At 47.4% G+C, this 17,216-nt stretch overlaps 1 protein-coding gene across 2 annotated transcripts in view; it reads right to left on the bottom strand.

Annotated features, from left to right (window-relative positions):
- Positions 1–460: 460 nt before the first annotated feature.
- XRN4 (exoribonuclease 4) overlaps positions 461–17,216 on the bottom strand; it is a 33,696-nt gene continuing 16,940 nt past the window's right edge. For both annotated transcript variants that reach the window (XM_078574764.1, XM_078574765.1), the window contains 11 exons: positions 15,638–15,730; positions 9,957–10,027; positions 9,664–9,792; positions 9,488–9,564; positions 3,968–4,008; positions 3,823–3,897; positions 3,583–3,740; positions 3,384–3,488; positions 2,971–3,046; positions 2,283–2,362; positions 461–1,567 (listed from right to left, as the gene is read on the bottom strand). In XM_078574764.1, the coding sequence (XP_078430890.1) occupies positions 898–1,567; positions 2,283–2,362; positions 2,971–3,046; positions 3,384–3,488; positions 3,583–3,740; positions 3,823–3,897; positions 3,968–4,008; positions 9,488–9,564; positions 9,664–9,792; positions 9,957–10,027; positions 15,638–15,730 (1,575 nt within the window). In that variant the 3' untranslated portion in view covers positions 461–897. The remainder of the gene's footprint in view (positions 1,568–2,282; positions 2,363–2,970; positions 3,047–3,383; positions 3,489–3,582; positions 3,741–3,822; positions 3,898–3,967; positions 4,009–9,487; positions 9,565–9,663; positions 9,793–9,956; positions 10,028–15,637; positions 15,731–17,216) is intronic.

Below are 17,216 nucleotides of genomic sequence, written 5' to 3'. Positions count from 1 at the left end.
CAGGTGACCAATTAGCATGTCGTGCATGGCTGCTGTATATGGAAATCATGGGTGATGACCGCAAGTTAAAATTTAGTAGCCATGCATTGAAATTCACATGCGTAAAAGACAGATGTGACAAACAGGGTGAAGCCAGTCTGCATGGCAGGGTCATGGAAGAACTGATGTAATTGTGGAAGAAGATGCAGGATACTTGGAGGAAAATGTGTTTCTATCTACTCATGGAGAATACTAATCTCTAAATTCCATGGGATTGCGTTGCACAACCTTAAATGAAAGTAAATCCTAATCTTATGGCCTCTACACTTCTTAATTCATTAAATAACCTCCAGAAATTCTTATTCACTGCTCTCTTGAAAGAGGGAGAAAGAGTACAACTGAATAAAAGGGGTGGTGCCTGAGGCCAGCATTGGCTGATGAGCATTCCCCATTCTCAAAATTCATGGATAGATGGAGAATGAGTTTATAAGAGAGAATACTGACCAGAATTGTCATGCCTGATACCAGCCATGCTTCATGGATCATCCCATGTGTCTCAAAATCCTTGTATACAGAGAGAAAGGAGATTTTAAGAGAGATGAGGAGAAAGAAAAAGAGAGAGGGAGAGATAACAGAGATAAAGTGACAGTGAGACGTAGAGAGAACAGACTGGAAGGTTGGTGATTAAGGCCAGCCTTTCCTATTTGAGGAACCCCAATTTTGGCAAAAATCATGGATACATGAATGAGATGATAAGAGAGAGAGAGAGAGAGATACATCTGACTACAATGGTTGTGCCTGAGGCCAGCCTTGCCTCATTGATCATCCCTCACAACTCAAAATCCTTGGATACATTGAGTGAGAGAGAGAGAAAGAGTCGGAGACGAAGAGCGAGATGAGGAAACAGAGAGGGAATCTCTAGAATTGGTCAGCATTGTCCTGCCTCCTTGGCCTCAGCCTAGGTTGATAAACCATCCTCAACTGCTGCTGCTGCTGCTGCTGATTCTGTTGCTGAATCCCCATCTGTTGCTGAGGAACAACGCCAACATAAGGATTACCCATCTCCACATTCCCATAACTCATCCCTGCTGGATACCTGCCCTGCGGTGGAGGTGACGGCTGCTGACCAATCCAATTCATAGGCGGCCGAGGCGGCGGCACCCTAGAGGGGCCGCCCTGGGCTGGCCGCTGGCCTGGCCAAAACCCAGGTCCACTATTGCTATAACTCTGTGGTCTCGGCCCTCGTTCAGATATACTCATACTTGACATCTCTGCCCGAGGATAAAACTCGGGCCTTCCGAGAAAGCTGGTGGATTGAGCCACAATCCTGCTGCTGCTGTTGACGTAATTGGGAAGCCCCAAGTGCTGGTTGGGATAGCCGTCGAACTGGGCTCTTTCTGGGCCGTAGAAGCCCATTGGGCCAGGATGGGGCCCGGCCCAGGGTCTCTGGGGCCCTGGGAGCCTCCGGTTGGGGTGGTCAACCAGGGTTGGACCACCATTGGTGGGCTTGTATTGGAGGGTGTTCTTGATAAGGCGGTGGGCGGCATCCCCCAGGAGTTGCCCAGAGATAGACCCAGACACTTGCGCCCTGAGATGTCATGCAGAGATTTGTCATCAGAGAGATAAAACATATGGAGTGTGAAACTGATAGTATGCTTTGGTTGTTCAACTCAAGAGAGAGAGAGAGAGAGAGAAATGATGAATACTTTGAAGAGAGAGAGGGAGAGACCGAGCCAGAGAGAGAGAGAGATGCACAAAGTGGAATACTGAGGTGATGATTTTATTTGGGTCACAGAAATGGAGAAAGAGAGAGAGAGAGAGATGCACAAAGTGGAATACTGAGGTGATGATTTTATTTGGGTCACAGAAATGGAGAAAGAGAGAGAGAGAGAGAGAGAGAGATAGAGAGAGATAGAGAGAGAAACAACAAACAGACGGAGAGAGACAGCAAATGTGGAATAATTAGAAGAGAGTTTTATTCAGATCGCTGAAATAGGGGAGGGAGAGGGAGAGAGAGAGAGAGAGAGAGAGACGAAATGTGGAATAATTAGAAGTAATAAATTTATTCAGGTTTCTGAGATGGGAAGAGAGAGAGACAGAGACAGAGACAGAGGGCAAATGTTGAACACTCAGAAGTTATAATTTTATCCAAGTTTCTTTCAGAAAAAAATATTTTTATCCAAGTCGTTGAAACAGGATGAAGAGAAAGGCAGCGATAAAATGTGGAATACTAAGAAACTATAATTTTATTCAGGTCGCTGAAAAAAGGGAGAGAAAGAGAGAGAGAGAATCTAAGTGGGCACCTTTCTCTGAATTGGGAAGACCTGCCATTATCTTCATGCCATAACACCGGGAATGGCTTCATATCATAAGGTCTCACTGTCTGTACAGATTAATTCACGATCAATAAAGCAAGTAGTAAATAATAATGTGATGCCGAAATCAAAATGGAATGCAGGTAGACAATTTTTAGTCTTGGCTTTTCCGAACTCAACTAGTATGATATTACCAAATTGCCAAATTGCAAGAAAAAGTTGAGCGGGTAACTAAATTTTGCAAGAAACTTTGCCGCTATAATCATTGAGGAAAAAAATTCTAGATTTATTTGAAAACAGAAAAGATTACAAAATGTGACCTTCAAAATACTGTTACGAGAATTTTTTTGAAGCAATATTTCACAATTATATGGAGCATAAAGTTAACACTCTTCATGATAATCTTGAATATAGAGAGTAAAAAGATTAAGCCATGCTCTAGGAGAGGTTTACTTTGAATAAGGCTTCACTTTCTGAAAAAGTCAAAGTTCGCCTTAGTCTAAATCTAAAACAAGACACGCTTCCTTTTGAGCAGTTCACTGGATATCATACGATATAGGACACATACTAGCAATCCCAATCATTACAAACAGAAGATTTGTCGCATCCAGATGGCACAATTTGCAGAAAATTTCGACCAGAAAATATACTCCTAAAATTAACTGTTAGAAGATACCTTCAGCGGTATCATAACCCCTTCAGGTGGTTCGGGGATGTGACAATGATCCCTGGGATTGATGAATGACGCATTCCTGTGCAACAAAAAACCACATTCTTGTCAATCTTCCTCAAAATAAATAAATAAAACCCTAAACCTTTGCTTTAATTTGCAAAATCTAAAACCTAACCCTAAAACCCTTAAATCACTTAACCCTAAACCTTATTTCTGTATCCTTAATTCGAAGCCTGGAGATTTTTTCTCAACCAAGGTTTGTCCAAAGGATATTAAGGAACTTTAGATCCAGAATGAGACAGAGTCGGAGAGAGAGAGATAGAGAGATAAAGCAAATGGCTGATGATCCTTCGAATTAAAGAAAAGGGGTTAATTTAACAAGCTATAAATGTTCTCGGGATGATTAGAATGCTTACCAAGTATGATTATTCTCCAGGCTTTTCAACCCATTCACCGGGGAAGGAACTGTTGGTCTGATATCATTCCTCTCAGAAAGACACAGAAACCCATTCATCCCATCACTGCGTCCACAAACATATCAAAAATATAAAACTTCCCATAGAAGAGGATTCATCGAAATATAGAGAACTGCCAAGAACTATATAAAAGAGAGACCTAAGGTTGGTGTCAATCTGAGAACTATAAGGACCCTGTTGTCCTAGAAGGTTTCTTGATCGTTTACGGTACAATGATTTGATCAGCTCAGCTAAAAGATGATCATCTGATACATAGATTATATCAAGCATAGCGCTATTCCGCATCCTTTCTTCTTCCTAGATATAAGAAAAATAAAAAACCAAGTCAAGGATAAATGTTGATGAATACAGTTATATTTAAAGAAATAATCGAACAGACCGTTAATGTTCCCTCGAGCTTCTTCGTTTCAGAGAGCAATAATCTTTCATTTATGAATGGAAGCTTGGCAACACCCTGCCAGAAGGAAACTTTAGGGGTTTAGAACCTGGGATCACAGAGGTTCTAAGTTTAGTGCATTAACCACCTGCCATGCAAATCTCTTGCCATTCATGTCAATCTGAAAGTCTGCAATAGGAAAATGTTAGGACCCCCAAAGATAGTAAAGGGTATTTTCGTCATTCTTTAGATAATTTTCCATTTAAATAGATGTAGCCCTAATGTTTGTCGTCATTAATAGTACCCAGGATGACGATGACTAGAACATAGTCGTCCTTCGTCCAGGGCAAGGTTGACAAGCACGGGTCATCCTAGTGCTCATTTTCCATGAGACAGACAGATGATGAGGATGAGACGACAAGGGGAAGATGAATTGATTTTATTCATTAAAATTTCTCCTGCTAAATGTTACTCTCTACCTCGTCTCTTTCAGATGACGAGAGAACAATGATGACTCGTCATCATCATTCAATATGTAGCCAGGATGACAAAAACAACAGCATCACCCATATCATAACTGCAGACAATGATGATAATGTTGATTACAGAAGTTGACAACGATGATAGATTCGTCATCATCCTCTAATCCTATGTAGCCCTTCTTTTAGGGTCGACAAGAAGATGTTGAATTGTCTGGGAGATCTCCACGGAGGGGATTCAGAATCCGATCCAGGCCTGTAAACATTGCTCTTCAATGTTTCTATCTCTATCTCTATATCTACCTCTAAGTCTATATCTCTCTATCAGAAAAAACATTGTTGTGTCAGTGTTAGTGATAGACTATCCCTCATGGGCTAATGGGCCCTATTCTATAAGCCCATTAGCCCTATTATCCTCTCTCCCTCTTAGGGTACATATACCCTTACATGTACTCTGTTCAAGTTATGTCATTATCTTCTTCTTCTCTTCCCCAACATGGTATCAGAGCTCCAGAGCTCCTTCCCTAGGGTTTGACATCGCCCACCTATAGCCGCCGCGCACGCACAGCAGCCACAGCCCGCAGCCGCCGCGCACGCACAGCAGCCGCAGCCCGCAGCCGCCGCGCAGTCGAGGCCACCTTGGAGGCACGCCAGCTCTTCAAGCATTGCACTGAAGACCCCCTTACCGCCGACCACCCACATTATGCAGCGTGGGACGTTGAGGACCCATTCATCCTCGGCTGGATGTATGCGTACACCCTGGCTCCAGATTTCCGCAACCGTCTTCCGCATCAGAAAACGGTGAAAGGCTTCTGGGATCAGGTGCGCTCCTTCTGTGGCCGGGAAAGCGACTGGTGGCATCTTTATTCCATTGCAAGTCAGGCCAGCAATCTCCGTCAGGGGTCGTTGACGATCTCTGAATATGCACTTGCCCACAAGAAGATGTGGGATGAAGTGGATTACTACCTACCGCCCGACGATCCGACGTCCAAGACGTTCCAGAATGTGCTTCTTCTGCGGATCATGGGCTTCCTCAGCGGCCTGAACCGCGAGTATGATGACGTACGTCGTCGTGCCTTGCACCGCAAGGAAGGTCCTCCTGCCCTCGAGGAGTTGGTGAAGGAGCTTCAAGAAGAGGAAAGCCACTTCCTCCTCCATGGGACTCCCTCCTCCGGCCCCCTGGGTGAGTCGACCGCACTACTTTCTGCCCTCCCTTCAGGCGGCAAGGCACCGTCAATCCTCCCTACGCCCACCTCCGCCGCTCCTCCAGCTGGGACAACGATTTGCTCGTATTGCGGCAAACTGGGCCACGGGAAGAACAAGTGCAAGAAGCGCCTGAATGACTGGCGAAAGAAGAAAGAGGCCGCAGAAGGCAAGGCCATGGTGGCCCATTCTGATTCCTCCTCCGCCAGCACCTCCGCAGTGACCATGGACCAGCTTCAGGCAGATTTGGCCCGCCTCCGTGACCAGATGGCTGCCCTGCAGAATCCTTCCACGGCCTACTTCGGTGGCTTGGGTGCGTCTTCCACTCCTTCATCTTCAGATGCGTGGTACTGTGGCCATACGGCCTTCCACTCACCTGTCGTCTCCGATACGACTTGGGTCCTTGACTCGGGGGCTACCGAACACATGACCCCGAGCAATGCCCGGTTTGTATCATATGAGCGGCATCGTGGTGGCCGCACTGTCCTCACGGCCGGGGGTGGACGTCTCAGTGTGGCCGGAATCGGGGCAGTCTATGTGGACGGCCTTGGTGTGGTCCACAACGTTCTCCATGTCCCTGACCTGCGGGCCGTGCTTATGTCTCCGCAGCGCTTAGTTGATGCTATCTCCTGCTCCTTCCACCTACAACCTGACGGCATGTTTCTGTCTGACAAGGTGGGCCGGACTACACCGATTAGGCGGGAGAACGGACTGCTGATGCTGGACGATGGAGGCCGCTCCCAGTGCTTCATGGTGCACCGGACTCTTCTCTCGGTGGCTGAGCAGCGTCGGGGACGCCTTCTGATGGAGCATCAGCGACTTGGACACCCACCTTTCTCCACTTTACAGCGTCTTTTTCCCACGTTGTGTTCGGGCGTGGACCTTAAGACTATGCTTTGTGAACCTTCTCAGTTAGCCAAGCATCGCAGATCCTCCTTTGCTTCATCCTCGTCTCACACATCGACCCCGCTGTTCCGAGTCCACAGTGATGTTTGGGGGCCGGCCACGCAGATCAGTCTGAAAGGGCACCGCTACTTTCTACTCTTTGTGGACGAAGCTACCCGCTATACGTGGGTCTACCTCCTGACTGCGAAGTCGGAGGTTGCGCAGAATGTTCGACACTTTTGAGCCATGGTACAGACACAGTTTGGTCGAGGCATCCAGCGTTTTCGTTCCGACAATGCCCGGGACTTCTTCAACGCTGACCTCGCCTCCTTCTTTGCCGACCGGGGCATCCTCCACGAGTCCTCTTGTGTGGCCACGCCCGAGCAGAATGGCATGGCTGAACGTCGCATCCGCTATGTTACCTCGACGGCGCGGACATTGCTGTTGGACTCCAAGGCGCCGGGGCGTTATTGGGGAGAGACGGTTTTGACGAGTACTCACCTCGTTAACCGTATCCCCACCCCACTCCTGGAGTTCTCCAGCCCCTTAGACCGGATGACTGTGGCATTCCCGAATGCTTCTTTGCGGACGGGACTCTTGCCTCGCATCTTCGGCTGCACCACCTACGTCCATGATACTTCTCCCACACGCACGAAGTTTGATGCACGCGCACTCCGTTGTGTGTTTGTGGGTTACTCTTCCCTCCAAAAAGAGTACCGGTGCTATCATCCGCCTTCTCGGCGGTTCTTCATCTCGGCAAACGTCACCTTTGCCGAGCATGAACCCTATTTTGGGGACTACTCTACCTCGTCACGCCTTCCGCTGGATGAGGCTCCCTCGGCCCCCCCTTGGGGCCAAGTCCAATCGCGGAGTCCACCACTCCCACTCCACCCTCTTCACTTCCGGATCTTTCTCCCCTTGATTCCTCTTCCTCACTTCCTCCTGCGGGGTCCTTGGACGTGTCCTCTACCTCTTCTTCGTTACCTGCCCTTCCCCCTTCGGCAGCTCTCCCTCTCCCATTGGTCTCCGTTCCTCCTTCCGGCCCCCCATCCTTGTCAACCCCCGGTGCATCACCCTCCTCCTCTCTCGGTGACCAACCCTCGTCACCCCCCCCTCCCGGTCTACCCTGGCCCTCCGGTGAGTCTCCTCCGACTCCCGGTGTGTCGTCTACTGCTCCTCCCGGGGAGTCCCCCATTGCTTCCGCTCCTTCTCCTGTCGATGGTGACGATCAGTTGGGGTGGCCTATTGCTCTACGTAAAGGGGTCCGTCAGTGCACTAAGGCCCCCCTCTACCCTCTCTCTCATTACCTCTCCTTTGACCGGCTGAGTCCTCCCTACCGGTTGTTCCTCACCCGCATCGAGTCGGATCCTGTTCCTCGACGCTTAGCCGATGCTATCGCTTCTCCCCATTGGAAAGCGGCGATGGACGAGGAGATGCAGTCTCTCCTCAAGAACCACACGTGGGACGTCGTTCCACTACCTCCGGGCAAGAGGGTAGTGGACTGCAAGTGGATTAATGCCAAGAAGCATCATGCGGACGGTACTCTCAAACGCCTCAAGTCTCGGCTTGTGGCTCGGGGGTTCACTCAGTCCTATGGCGTGGACTACTTCGAGACGTTCTCTCCCGTGGCGAAGATTGAGACTGTCCGGCTTCTTCTGGCGCTTGCAGCGCACTTCCACTGGGCCATCCGCCAGTTCGACGTCAAGAACGCATTCTTACACGGCGACTTGACGGAGGAGGTGTACATGCAGCAACCCCCGGGCTACTCACTCGGCCCCCCCGGTCACGTGTGCCGACTGCGGAAGTCCCTCTATGGACTCAAGCAGTCCACGCGCATGTGGTTTGGGAGGTTCTCCTCTGTTCTGAAGACCAAAGGGTACACTCAGAGCAATGGAGATGCCTCTCTCTTCTTCCGTCACCGCCCGACCGGTGTCTCCATTCTTGCCGTGTACGTCGACGACATCCTTATCATGGGATCTGATGCTGCCGAAGCTGTCCGCCTCAGCACTGCCTTGGCTAAGGAGTTTGAGATCAAGGCCCTAGGCCTTCTTCGCTACTTCCTTGGCCTTGAGGTAGCCTACTCCACCCGTGGGATCTTCGTCTCGCAGCAGAAATACGCCGTCGACTTACTGGCACTGACAGGGATGACCGATTGTGCGCCGGTGAGCACTCCCATTGATCCCAACGTGAAGTTGGGCAAAGGGGAGGATTCGCCGCTGACGAATTCCCACCGGTATCAGCAGCCGGTGGGGAAGCTCCTCTACTTGACGCACACTCGGCACGACATCGCCTTCGCCGTCAACCTGCTCAGTCAGTTTATGCACTCCCCACGGGAGATTCACCATCAGGCCGCCCACCGGGTCCTTGCGTACCTGAAGGGCTGCCCCGGAAAGGGCCTGCTCTTCCCTCGCAGCACTGACCGGACAGTGAAAGTCTACACTGATGCTGACTTTGCCGGCTCCGTTGTGGATCATCGGTCTACCACGGGCTACTGCACGTTTGTGTTTGGCAGTCTCGTCAGCTGGAAAAGTAGCAAGCAGGACAAAGTCTCCTGCTCTAGCGCCGAAGCCGAGTACCGCGCACTCGCCGATGGGGCCTCTGAGGGCTAGTGGATCTACGGCATCCTTCACGATCTTCGCGTGGAGTATGCTGGCCCGATTCACTTCTTCTGCGACAACAAGTCGACGATTGCGTTGGCCAAGAACCCTGGACAACAGGGCCGCATCAAGCACATGGAGCGCAACCGCTACTTCTTCAAGGGGCGAGTTGACGAAGTGATCTTTGACCTGGACTTTGTTGCATCCGCCGACCAGGCAGCGGACGTCCTTACCAAGTGACTCTCCCGTCCTCTTCTTCAACGTGCCGTCTCCAAGCTCGGTATGGAAGATATCCATACTTCGCTTGCGGGGGGTGTTAGTGATAGACTATCCCTCATGGGCTAATGGGCCCTATTCTATAAGCCCATTAGCCCTATTATCCTCTCTCCCTCTTAGGGTACATATACCCTTACATGTACTCTGTTTAAGTTATGTCATTATCTTCTTCTTCTCTTCCCCAACAGTCAGGTTCGCCAAAATACAGGGAAAAGCTGTTGAATTTACCTTCCGGATAGAAAGCAATTATTGGAGATCTTGGGTCTGTCATCAGTGATCTGTAATGAAGAGGAAGCGCATTTGAACTGCAGAAAAGCAGGCTCCACATCGTCAGTAAGGATATAAACTTACACGATTGTGTACCCAACAATTAAAAAATCCAAGTCAATGAACGTTTAGCTGACCTGGCAGCTGGTAACGTTCCCATTAGCTGATCAAATGGTTTAAATGGCTCTCCTAGGAAAAAAGTAATTTCCATATCAGCCAAGCCTTTCAGATCAGAAGCAAAGGGGGCATAATGATATGGATAATACCTACGAATAATAAAAAGAAATTAAGTCAGAACTCAAAAAAAGATAGGGTTGGGATGATTGTATACTGTTTTTTTTCTCACAAAATGTTGATCCAAGGTATGCATCTCAAGAGAATTATAATACCGAGCAGAAGACAACTAATATTAAGAAACCATGAGACGTACCATAGCCACGAACAGACGCCCTGGTAATAGTATCGCATTACCCAGCAAAGGCCTTCCACATACTTTAAAACCTGACAAGACGGAACATTTAAGCTAATAACTTAACTGAATATACACGGAATATGACCAATGCTGCCGTTTAAAAGGCACTATTGACATCTAGTTAGTCCAAGATCAGAGTAATAATAGATTTTTTTTTTGAAGAAAATAGGGCAGACCACCCGAAACTGGTGGCCCACCTGATACTATAAAAAAAACAAAGTCATGTACACATCATTTACAGTTATGACTGCACATCCTGCTTTTATCCCCCTACCCCCCAAAAAGATATTAGTGCCTCAACATCAAATATGGCACTCTCGACTGAAGCCTTTCCTCCCTTGAACACCACTTCATTTCGGTGCAACCATACCGCCCAGTATTGCGAGAATTCTCCCCCACTCCATTCTGCTCCGGTATCCACCCGTCGTGACTGATGCCCAAAAATCGTCGTCTGAGGAGATATTCACCCCTGAAATCTGTTGCGAAGCCCATACTCCTTGAGCGAGGTGACAGGTGAAGAAAAGGTGTGAGCAGTCTTCCTCGCCCCTAGCGCACAAGGGGCAGTCGACGGGCTCTGCTGGTGCCCACCTTCGCCGATAGACCCGGGTGACGAGTTTCCGTCTCCTCAACAACCAGCCAAAAATTCTCACTTTAAGAGGAATCTTTAGTTTCAGCATTATGTGACATGCCTGCCTGACTTCTGGGTCATCTCTCGCCACCCCTCGAATCTTCAAGTATGCATCCTTCACCGAGAAAGGTGGCCCCCGTCATAACCATCCGTCTCAATAATCTCCTGAAGGACTGAGAGGTAGGAGGATCTCCTGCATTCCCAAAAACTCCTCAAACAGAAGATCTGATAATGTCTCAGAGAGGGTTGGGACCCAAGCCCCGTCCCAACATTCGCTAACCGTGGCAGTTGGGTTCCTTGTTAGAGCAAATAGTCTGGGAAACTTCAACTTCAATGTACCTTGTTTGGACCAGTTATCATGCCAGAACCGAAAGCCTTCCCCATCTCCCAGTTTGGCATCAAATAACTCACGGATGCGAGGGATGATTTGACGTAGGCTGCGCCAAAAAGGGGACTCCCCACTACTTCTCACCCATCGCCTTTCCCAATCCATATCACGGCCATACATGTCTCTTAGGACATTGAAAACAAGACCCTCCACTGGTGTCATAACTCGTGCGACCCATTTAGCCAGCAATGATGAATTCATGGATTCCAAGTGGAGAACCCCCAGCCCTCCTTGTTTCAGAGGTCTACAGACCACATCCCACGCCACTAGGGGTATCCCCCTAGGATCCCCCTCTCCCCCACCTCCCCAAAAGAACCGCCTCATTAATCCCTCTAGCCGCTTTGTCACAACTGCTGGTGCTTTATATACTGACAAGAAGAATATAGGGATCGCTGAGAGCACCAACCTTAAAAGTACCAGGCGACCCCCTCGTGATAACACCTTGTTCTTCCAGCCCTCCAACCTGCACTCCACCTTGTCAATCACTGGCTGCCAGTCTGAAGCTAGGAGGCATCTCCCTGTCAGCGGAAGACCCAAATACTTCATTGGTAGCGAACCTCGGGGTGTGCCTAGCGCATTAGCGCATTGGATCTCCTCCTCCAACAACAGGCCGAATCCCACAAAGGCTGACTTTTCTCTGTTGAGACATAACCCCAAGAAATCAGCAAATAATTCTAACAGGGATGATATGATGTGAGCTTCTGTCGCAGCTCCTTCCATGAAGAATGTTGTGCCATCCGCATATTGGAGTAGTGGAATACCCCTGGGTTAGCTCGCCGTGTGAAAGCCGCGCAGTAGGCCGTGTTCGCACGCCTTAAGGGTACATGTGGCCAAAGTGTCTACTGCAAGGACAAACAATAATGGGGCTGATGGGCAACCTTGTCTGACTCCTCTCTATGGGCGGATCCATCCTCCTGCCCGGCCATTGACCAAGACTGAGAAAGAGTGGGACGTAACGCAACGTCGCACCCAGGCCACCTAGTCCTCGGGAAATCCTCGCTTTCGCATGACGGACCATAGAAATTTCCAATCCAGTGAATCATAGGCTTTTGCAAAATCCACCTTCCAAATAAAGATCTTTGTCCCGTTTCTTTTCCAAGCTGAAATGATCTCTCCTGCCACCACCGCATTGTCTAGCAAATTGTCTTGCAAGAATGAAGGCGGATTGAAAGGGTCCGATTAGGCCCCCAATCACCCCTCTCAACCTGTTAGCCAACACCTTGGCAATGATGAGATAGATAGAATTAGACAGAGCAAAGGGTCGGAAGTCGCCCACATTCACTGCTCTCGAGCACTTGGGCAACAGAAATAAATGTGACCGATTCAGTCTTTCCATGCCAAAGTTACCCATCCGGAACTCGTCCAATGTATCCATCACGTCTGAGCCTACAACATCCCAGAATTCGCTGAAGAAGAAGACTGGGAGTCCATCAGGGCCCGGGGCTCCTTCTCCATTCAAACCTTGGATCGCATTTCGTACCTCTTCCAAGTAGAAAGGCTTCACTAGCTCAGCTTGTTGTGCTTGTGATAACCGAGATACGATTCTACCTTCCCATCTCCACTGGTTGCGAGCCCCCCGCTTAGTGACTGTTCTGAAGTGATTTGCTAGTGCTTCTCCCACCCCTTGTGCCCCCACGACTTCATGGTTTCCCACTTTCACACGTGGTATATGATTCGGCCTTCTCCTTCCATTCGCCACCATATGGAAGAACCGTGTGTTGGTGTCCCCTTCAGCCAAAGTTGCCGCGACCGCTGCCTCCAATCCATTTCAAACTTCTTATCCTCTTCCTCCACTACCTCTCTGCATGTTTTTCTTCCCTTAAGTTCGGAGTCGACCAGGCATCTTGTATCTTCGATGGAGTCTAACTGTTGGACTAGTGAAAGGGCTTCATCTCTTCGCTGGCGTCTTCCCTCTCGGATATTTTTTTTCACCCCAATGAGGCGTTGTCTTAGACCTGCCAATCTGGTGGCCAGCCTCATCGTGGCTGTGCCCTGTGCTGATTGACTTGTCCACCATATTATCACTTCTTCTTTGAATCCCTTCTCACGTAGCCATGAGCGATTCAAATTAAAATAGGTGAATCTGTTTTTGCCAACATTAGCTTGCCAGATAATTGGAACATGATCAGATAATAGTCTTGGAAGTGCTCGTACATCTGCCAATGGATACTCTTCCAATAGGTCCACCGAGCAAAGGAATCTGCCAAGGCGAGAAAATGTGGTAGGGCCTCTCGTACTTCGCCAAGTGTAATTACAATTTGTCGGTCCCATTTCGTGTAACCCCGTCTCGGATATGAAAGACCAGAAAGCCTCTGACCCTGGATCCTGCCCTCCCATCCCATTCGGTCTATCACTTGACTCTAAGGTCACATTGAAATTGCCTCCAAATAGCAATGGTATCCCGTGAAAGAGGGAGACTACACTTTCCAGCTCCTCCCCATAACCTGTGTTGAAGGCTGCAATAACAGGGCCGTAAACCGATGCCACCAAGCATTGAAAACCGTCGCTCCTTCTCTTCATTTTTACTGCTGCCACATACTGTCCCGTCTATGACCCCTCTTTAGCAAAGGTCGTCGTATTCCATGCCACCAATAGGCCCCCGGATCTACCTGTGGCATTCACGGCCACGAAGCCCTCGAGAAAACCTCGTCCCACCAAGTTCCATTCTTTTGTTTCACACCTCTCCAACATCGTCTCTTGTAGGCAGATCACATCGGCTCCCCAGTCCCATAAATAGCTCCCCACCACTCCCCGTCTCCCTTCATCCCGTAGACCGTGCACATTCCACGATACACACTTCATCTATTATATGATAATTGCCCTCCCTGCATCTTCTCCGGTGTCACCTCCACTACCTCTGCCAACTCAAGCAATGTCGGGTGTGTGATTTGAGTTTCCTCTGTCCCTATTTCCTTTATGTGGCTTGATGACTCTATGATCTCTTTTCCCTTGGAGCTTTGACCATTTGGTGCTTACCTCGTGTGGCTTTTTTTCGAGATTTCACTTTCTTTGATCGATTGTCCGCGATTAAGCGCACCTGACCATTTTGCCCGGACACCACTCAAGTCTTCTTACCATCTGCCTCCGTTAAAGCCAGTTTCCCCCTTTGGTAAACCACGCCCTTGAACCAGTGAAGAGCTTCATTAGTTATCTGCCGTATCCTCTTCCGTCTTGGGCTTCGGTCTTTCTGAACCTTGTCCACAGTGGCCGATGTCAGCGGTAAGGCCGATGATGCGCTCTCCCCCTGCATCTTGTTGCCGCTCTCGACTCCTTGCCGCTCTCAACTCCTTCCTCCATGGTAGGTCACACCGACGGGGGTCTGGTGAGGGAGCCCCTGAACTCGCAAGGTGCTGCTGGGGGAGTCTTGTGGCTTATTCTGACCTTGAAGGTTTTCGTGTGTCCATGTGACCACGCTGATTCTGGTAACGACTCCCCTTCTATCACTTCAACATCTAGTAACACCACGTTTGGGTCCCCGAATTCCAACCCTGTCGAGATGATACTCTTACGCCGTCCGAATGAGGAGACCAATTTTGTCAGCGTCGATTTATTAAGATGCACCAACGGGACCCCATGCATCTCCACCACGATCCCCATTTTTTTAACTCCATCGGCTCCATCTGTGGGAGTAATAATAGATTATAGATGGATTTTTCGTAACACTTTACCCAAAATGGGTTTTACCCAAGGTAGGATTAACTCACTCTACAACAATTTGCGATTCAGGTAAGATGAAAATTCAGGGCAAGTCATGACAAAACTAGCGCAATTAAGTCGTAAATTACTTGACAATTGAGACTTCGTCTTTGAAAATCTGTTTTGATTCAGATGTGAATTGAGGTAAGAGCTATAACGTGAGCAACCTGACTATAATCCTGCCTCCTGGAAGTCAACAGAAACTTCAACTAGAGAGAGGTAAAATCAAGTTACACATTCAAAAGTAGAGGGAGAGAAATCTAACCGATTATTTTACCATTTCAGCCCTACTGGCAACATTTTTTTTCATTTTACCCACTAGAGATATTTCTCTAATTTCCTTTTCTCTTATTTTATTTTAATATAGATATAATTCTCTGGGATAGTGGAGCGAAATATAAATAGAAGAATTGGGTCATTTCCCTTGTCTCCCCCAATTGCCATGTTCTCTCCCTCTGGCCTTTGCCAAAAATCTCCCAGCACGACTGAAAGCAGCACTCTCCTCATCCTCCTGGCGACGCTTTTTCTGCCGATGTCCCCTCTATCTCTCTATCTCTCTCTTCCCTCTTGATCAGTCCCAATATGGGATTGTATCCTTCTCATTTAATAGCAAACCAGGATCATATCATCATCGCTTTCATGCCTAAGATTAAATATGAAGCATTATCCGAAACCTTTGAACTCAAATAATTTGAAGCAATATCATATCTGAATTTAAAATTGTAGGTCTTCTCATATCTAAAGGACAAGTAAAAAAGAAGTATAACAAGCTGAACACCAGTCTGGGGTTTAACTGGACGAAACTGGTTTTAGTTTCAGTAGAAGGAAGCTAAACCATGTTTCAAAAAACCACTAAAAGCAAAGTAGTCAAATTAACCAATTTACCAGAAAAAAAATAGCTGTTACTGGATAAGGTTACAGACTTACCACATCTTGACAGATATCCTTAATCTCCTCATCTTTTCCCTCAAACTTCTCAGCATAATACTTTTCCTTGTAGCCGGGTTCCCCTAATCTCACCTGCGAAATATAGCTGCAGTTAATTCTATACAGATTTGGTAATTAACCATGACACTCTAATTTCTAACGGGAAATTACAATTTTTATTCAACTGAAAATGAGACCCAATTCGGCAGTTTTTGCATCACCAATGTGGTTGTTCAAAACCCATATTCAACAGACGAAAAAGAGGAAAAAATCTAATGTATTTTTTTTTGAAAAACTCTAATATGTATATATGAACCAATGCTGGAACCAGAAAAATTATAAATAATGTGGGTAGCCCAAATCAAACCCACGTCGTTAGCTTGGATGGCTAGGGATTATAGCCGACGTAAGCTGATCTTTTTTAATGTCTCTAATTCAGAACTGATCGTGAAATTTTGGATCCATTCAACTCCTTTAGGGAAATTTGTCGCAAAACTAACGCACAAAGAAGAAAAACATAAAAATTAAGTTCGCTACATTGATTGCATGAAGAGGAGTCATCATGCCCTAAATGCAACAACCTGCATGACAGGTACCAACGGCTACACAGGATTCCTTAAGCCATTATCCCAAGCTCTACAAATCCACCTTTTTTTGGCAAACCTCATGTTAATGACGATAGATCATAAATGTCTAAAAATAAATACAAAGCGTTATTGCACCTTTTAGAAGCAAAGCCTTGTTGCATCTATAATAAATACAGAACCAACCACATCAATTCCAATTAGAGTTCTACACATCCCAGAGTAAGGATGTGGAATGGACTGGGATATTGAAAGGACATGGGATGCACATCCCTTGATGCATGTGTCCAGTCCAGTCCTGCATCCCTTGAAGGTAGACGGAATACGGTGATGTGTACTGGGTGGCCCAATCGATATATAATAAAATGTACCAAAGTATTCTCTGCTAATTCATAGTTGGGCAGATTTGACCCATTACTTGATAATTTAGTATTACAATATGCTCACAAGGATGGGTGGCATCCAACAAATGGTGCCCATTCTGTCTTCTGTCCTAGGCCATGGAACGAGACACAGGATGGGACATGATCTGAGATATCAATTCCCACCATGTGTGTTGTTGGGATGTGGCTTGAAGCACATCAAGGCCCATCCCATTCCCGAAGTATGGTTCAAATGCCTCATAAATTGCTGGCAATATTAACAGATGAAATCCAACAACCCTTAAAAATCTCAAGACTTAACAGCAGAGGATAAAGGTACTTTACATTGGATATGTACTAGTTTGACCCAGGAAAAAAATTCCAGTAAAAGAAAAGTAATCAGAATCTTCCATCGGAGAATGATACAATCCCGAATCCTCTAATCCCCTCTTAGGGATGATCGTGTCTTTTTCCATTATGCTGCTGATTAGGCACCTGGAGTTATTCTCTAACTTTTGTATTTTTTTTTGAAGAAAAAAAAATAGCAACCGTAATCATTCTGGGTCACAAACTAACCTTCCTAATTCCTTCACTTAATAGTTCATCTTTAGTTTATTTCCCTGGACATAGTCA

Source organism: Wolffia australiana, chromosome 4 (genome assembly GCF_029677425.1).
Source record: "Wolffia australiana isolate 7733 chromosome 4, ASM2967742v1".
NCBI lineage: Eukaryota > Viridiplantae > Streptophyta > Magnoliopsida > Alismatales > Araceae > Wolffia > Wolffia australiana.
This window is presented reverse-complemented; position numbering and strand designations above follow the sequence as displayed.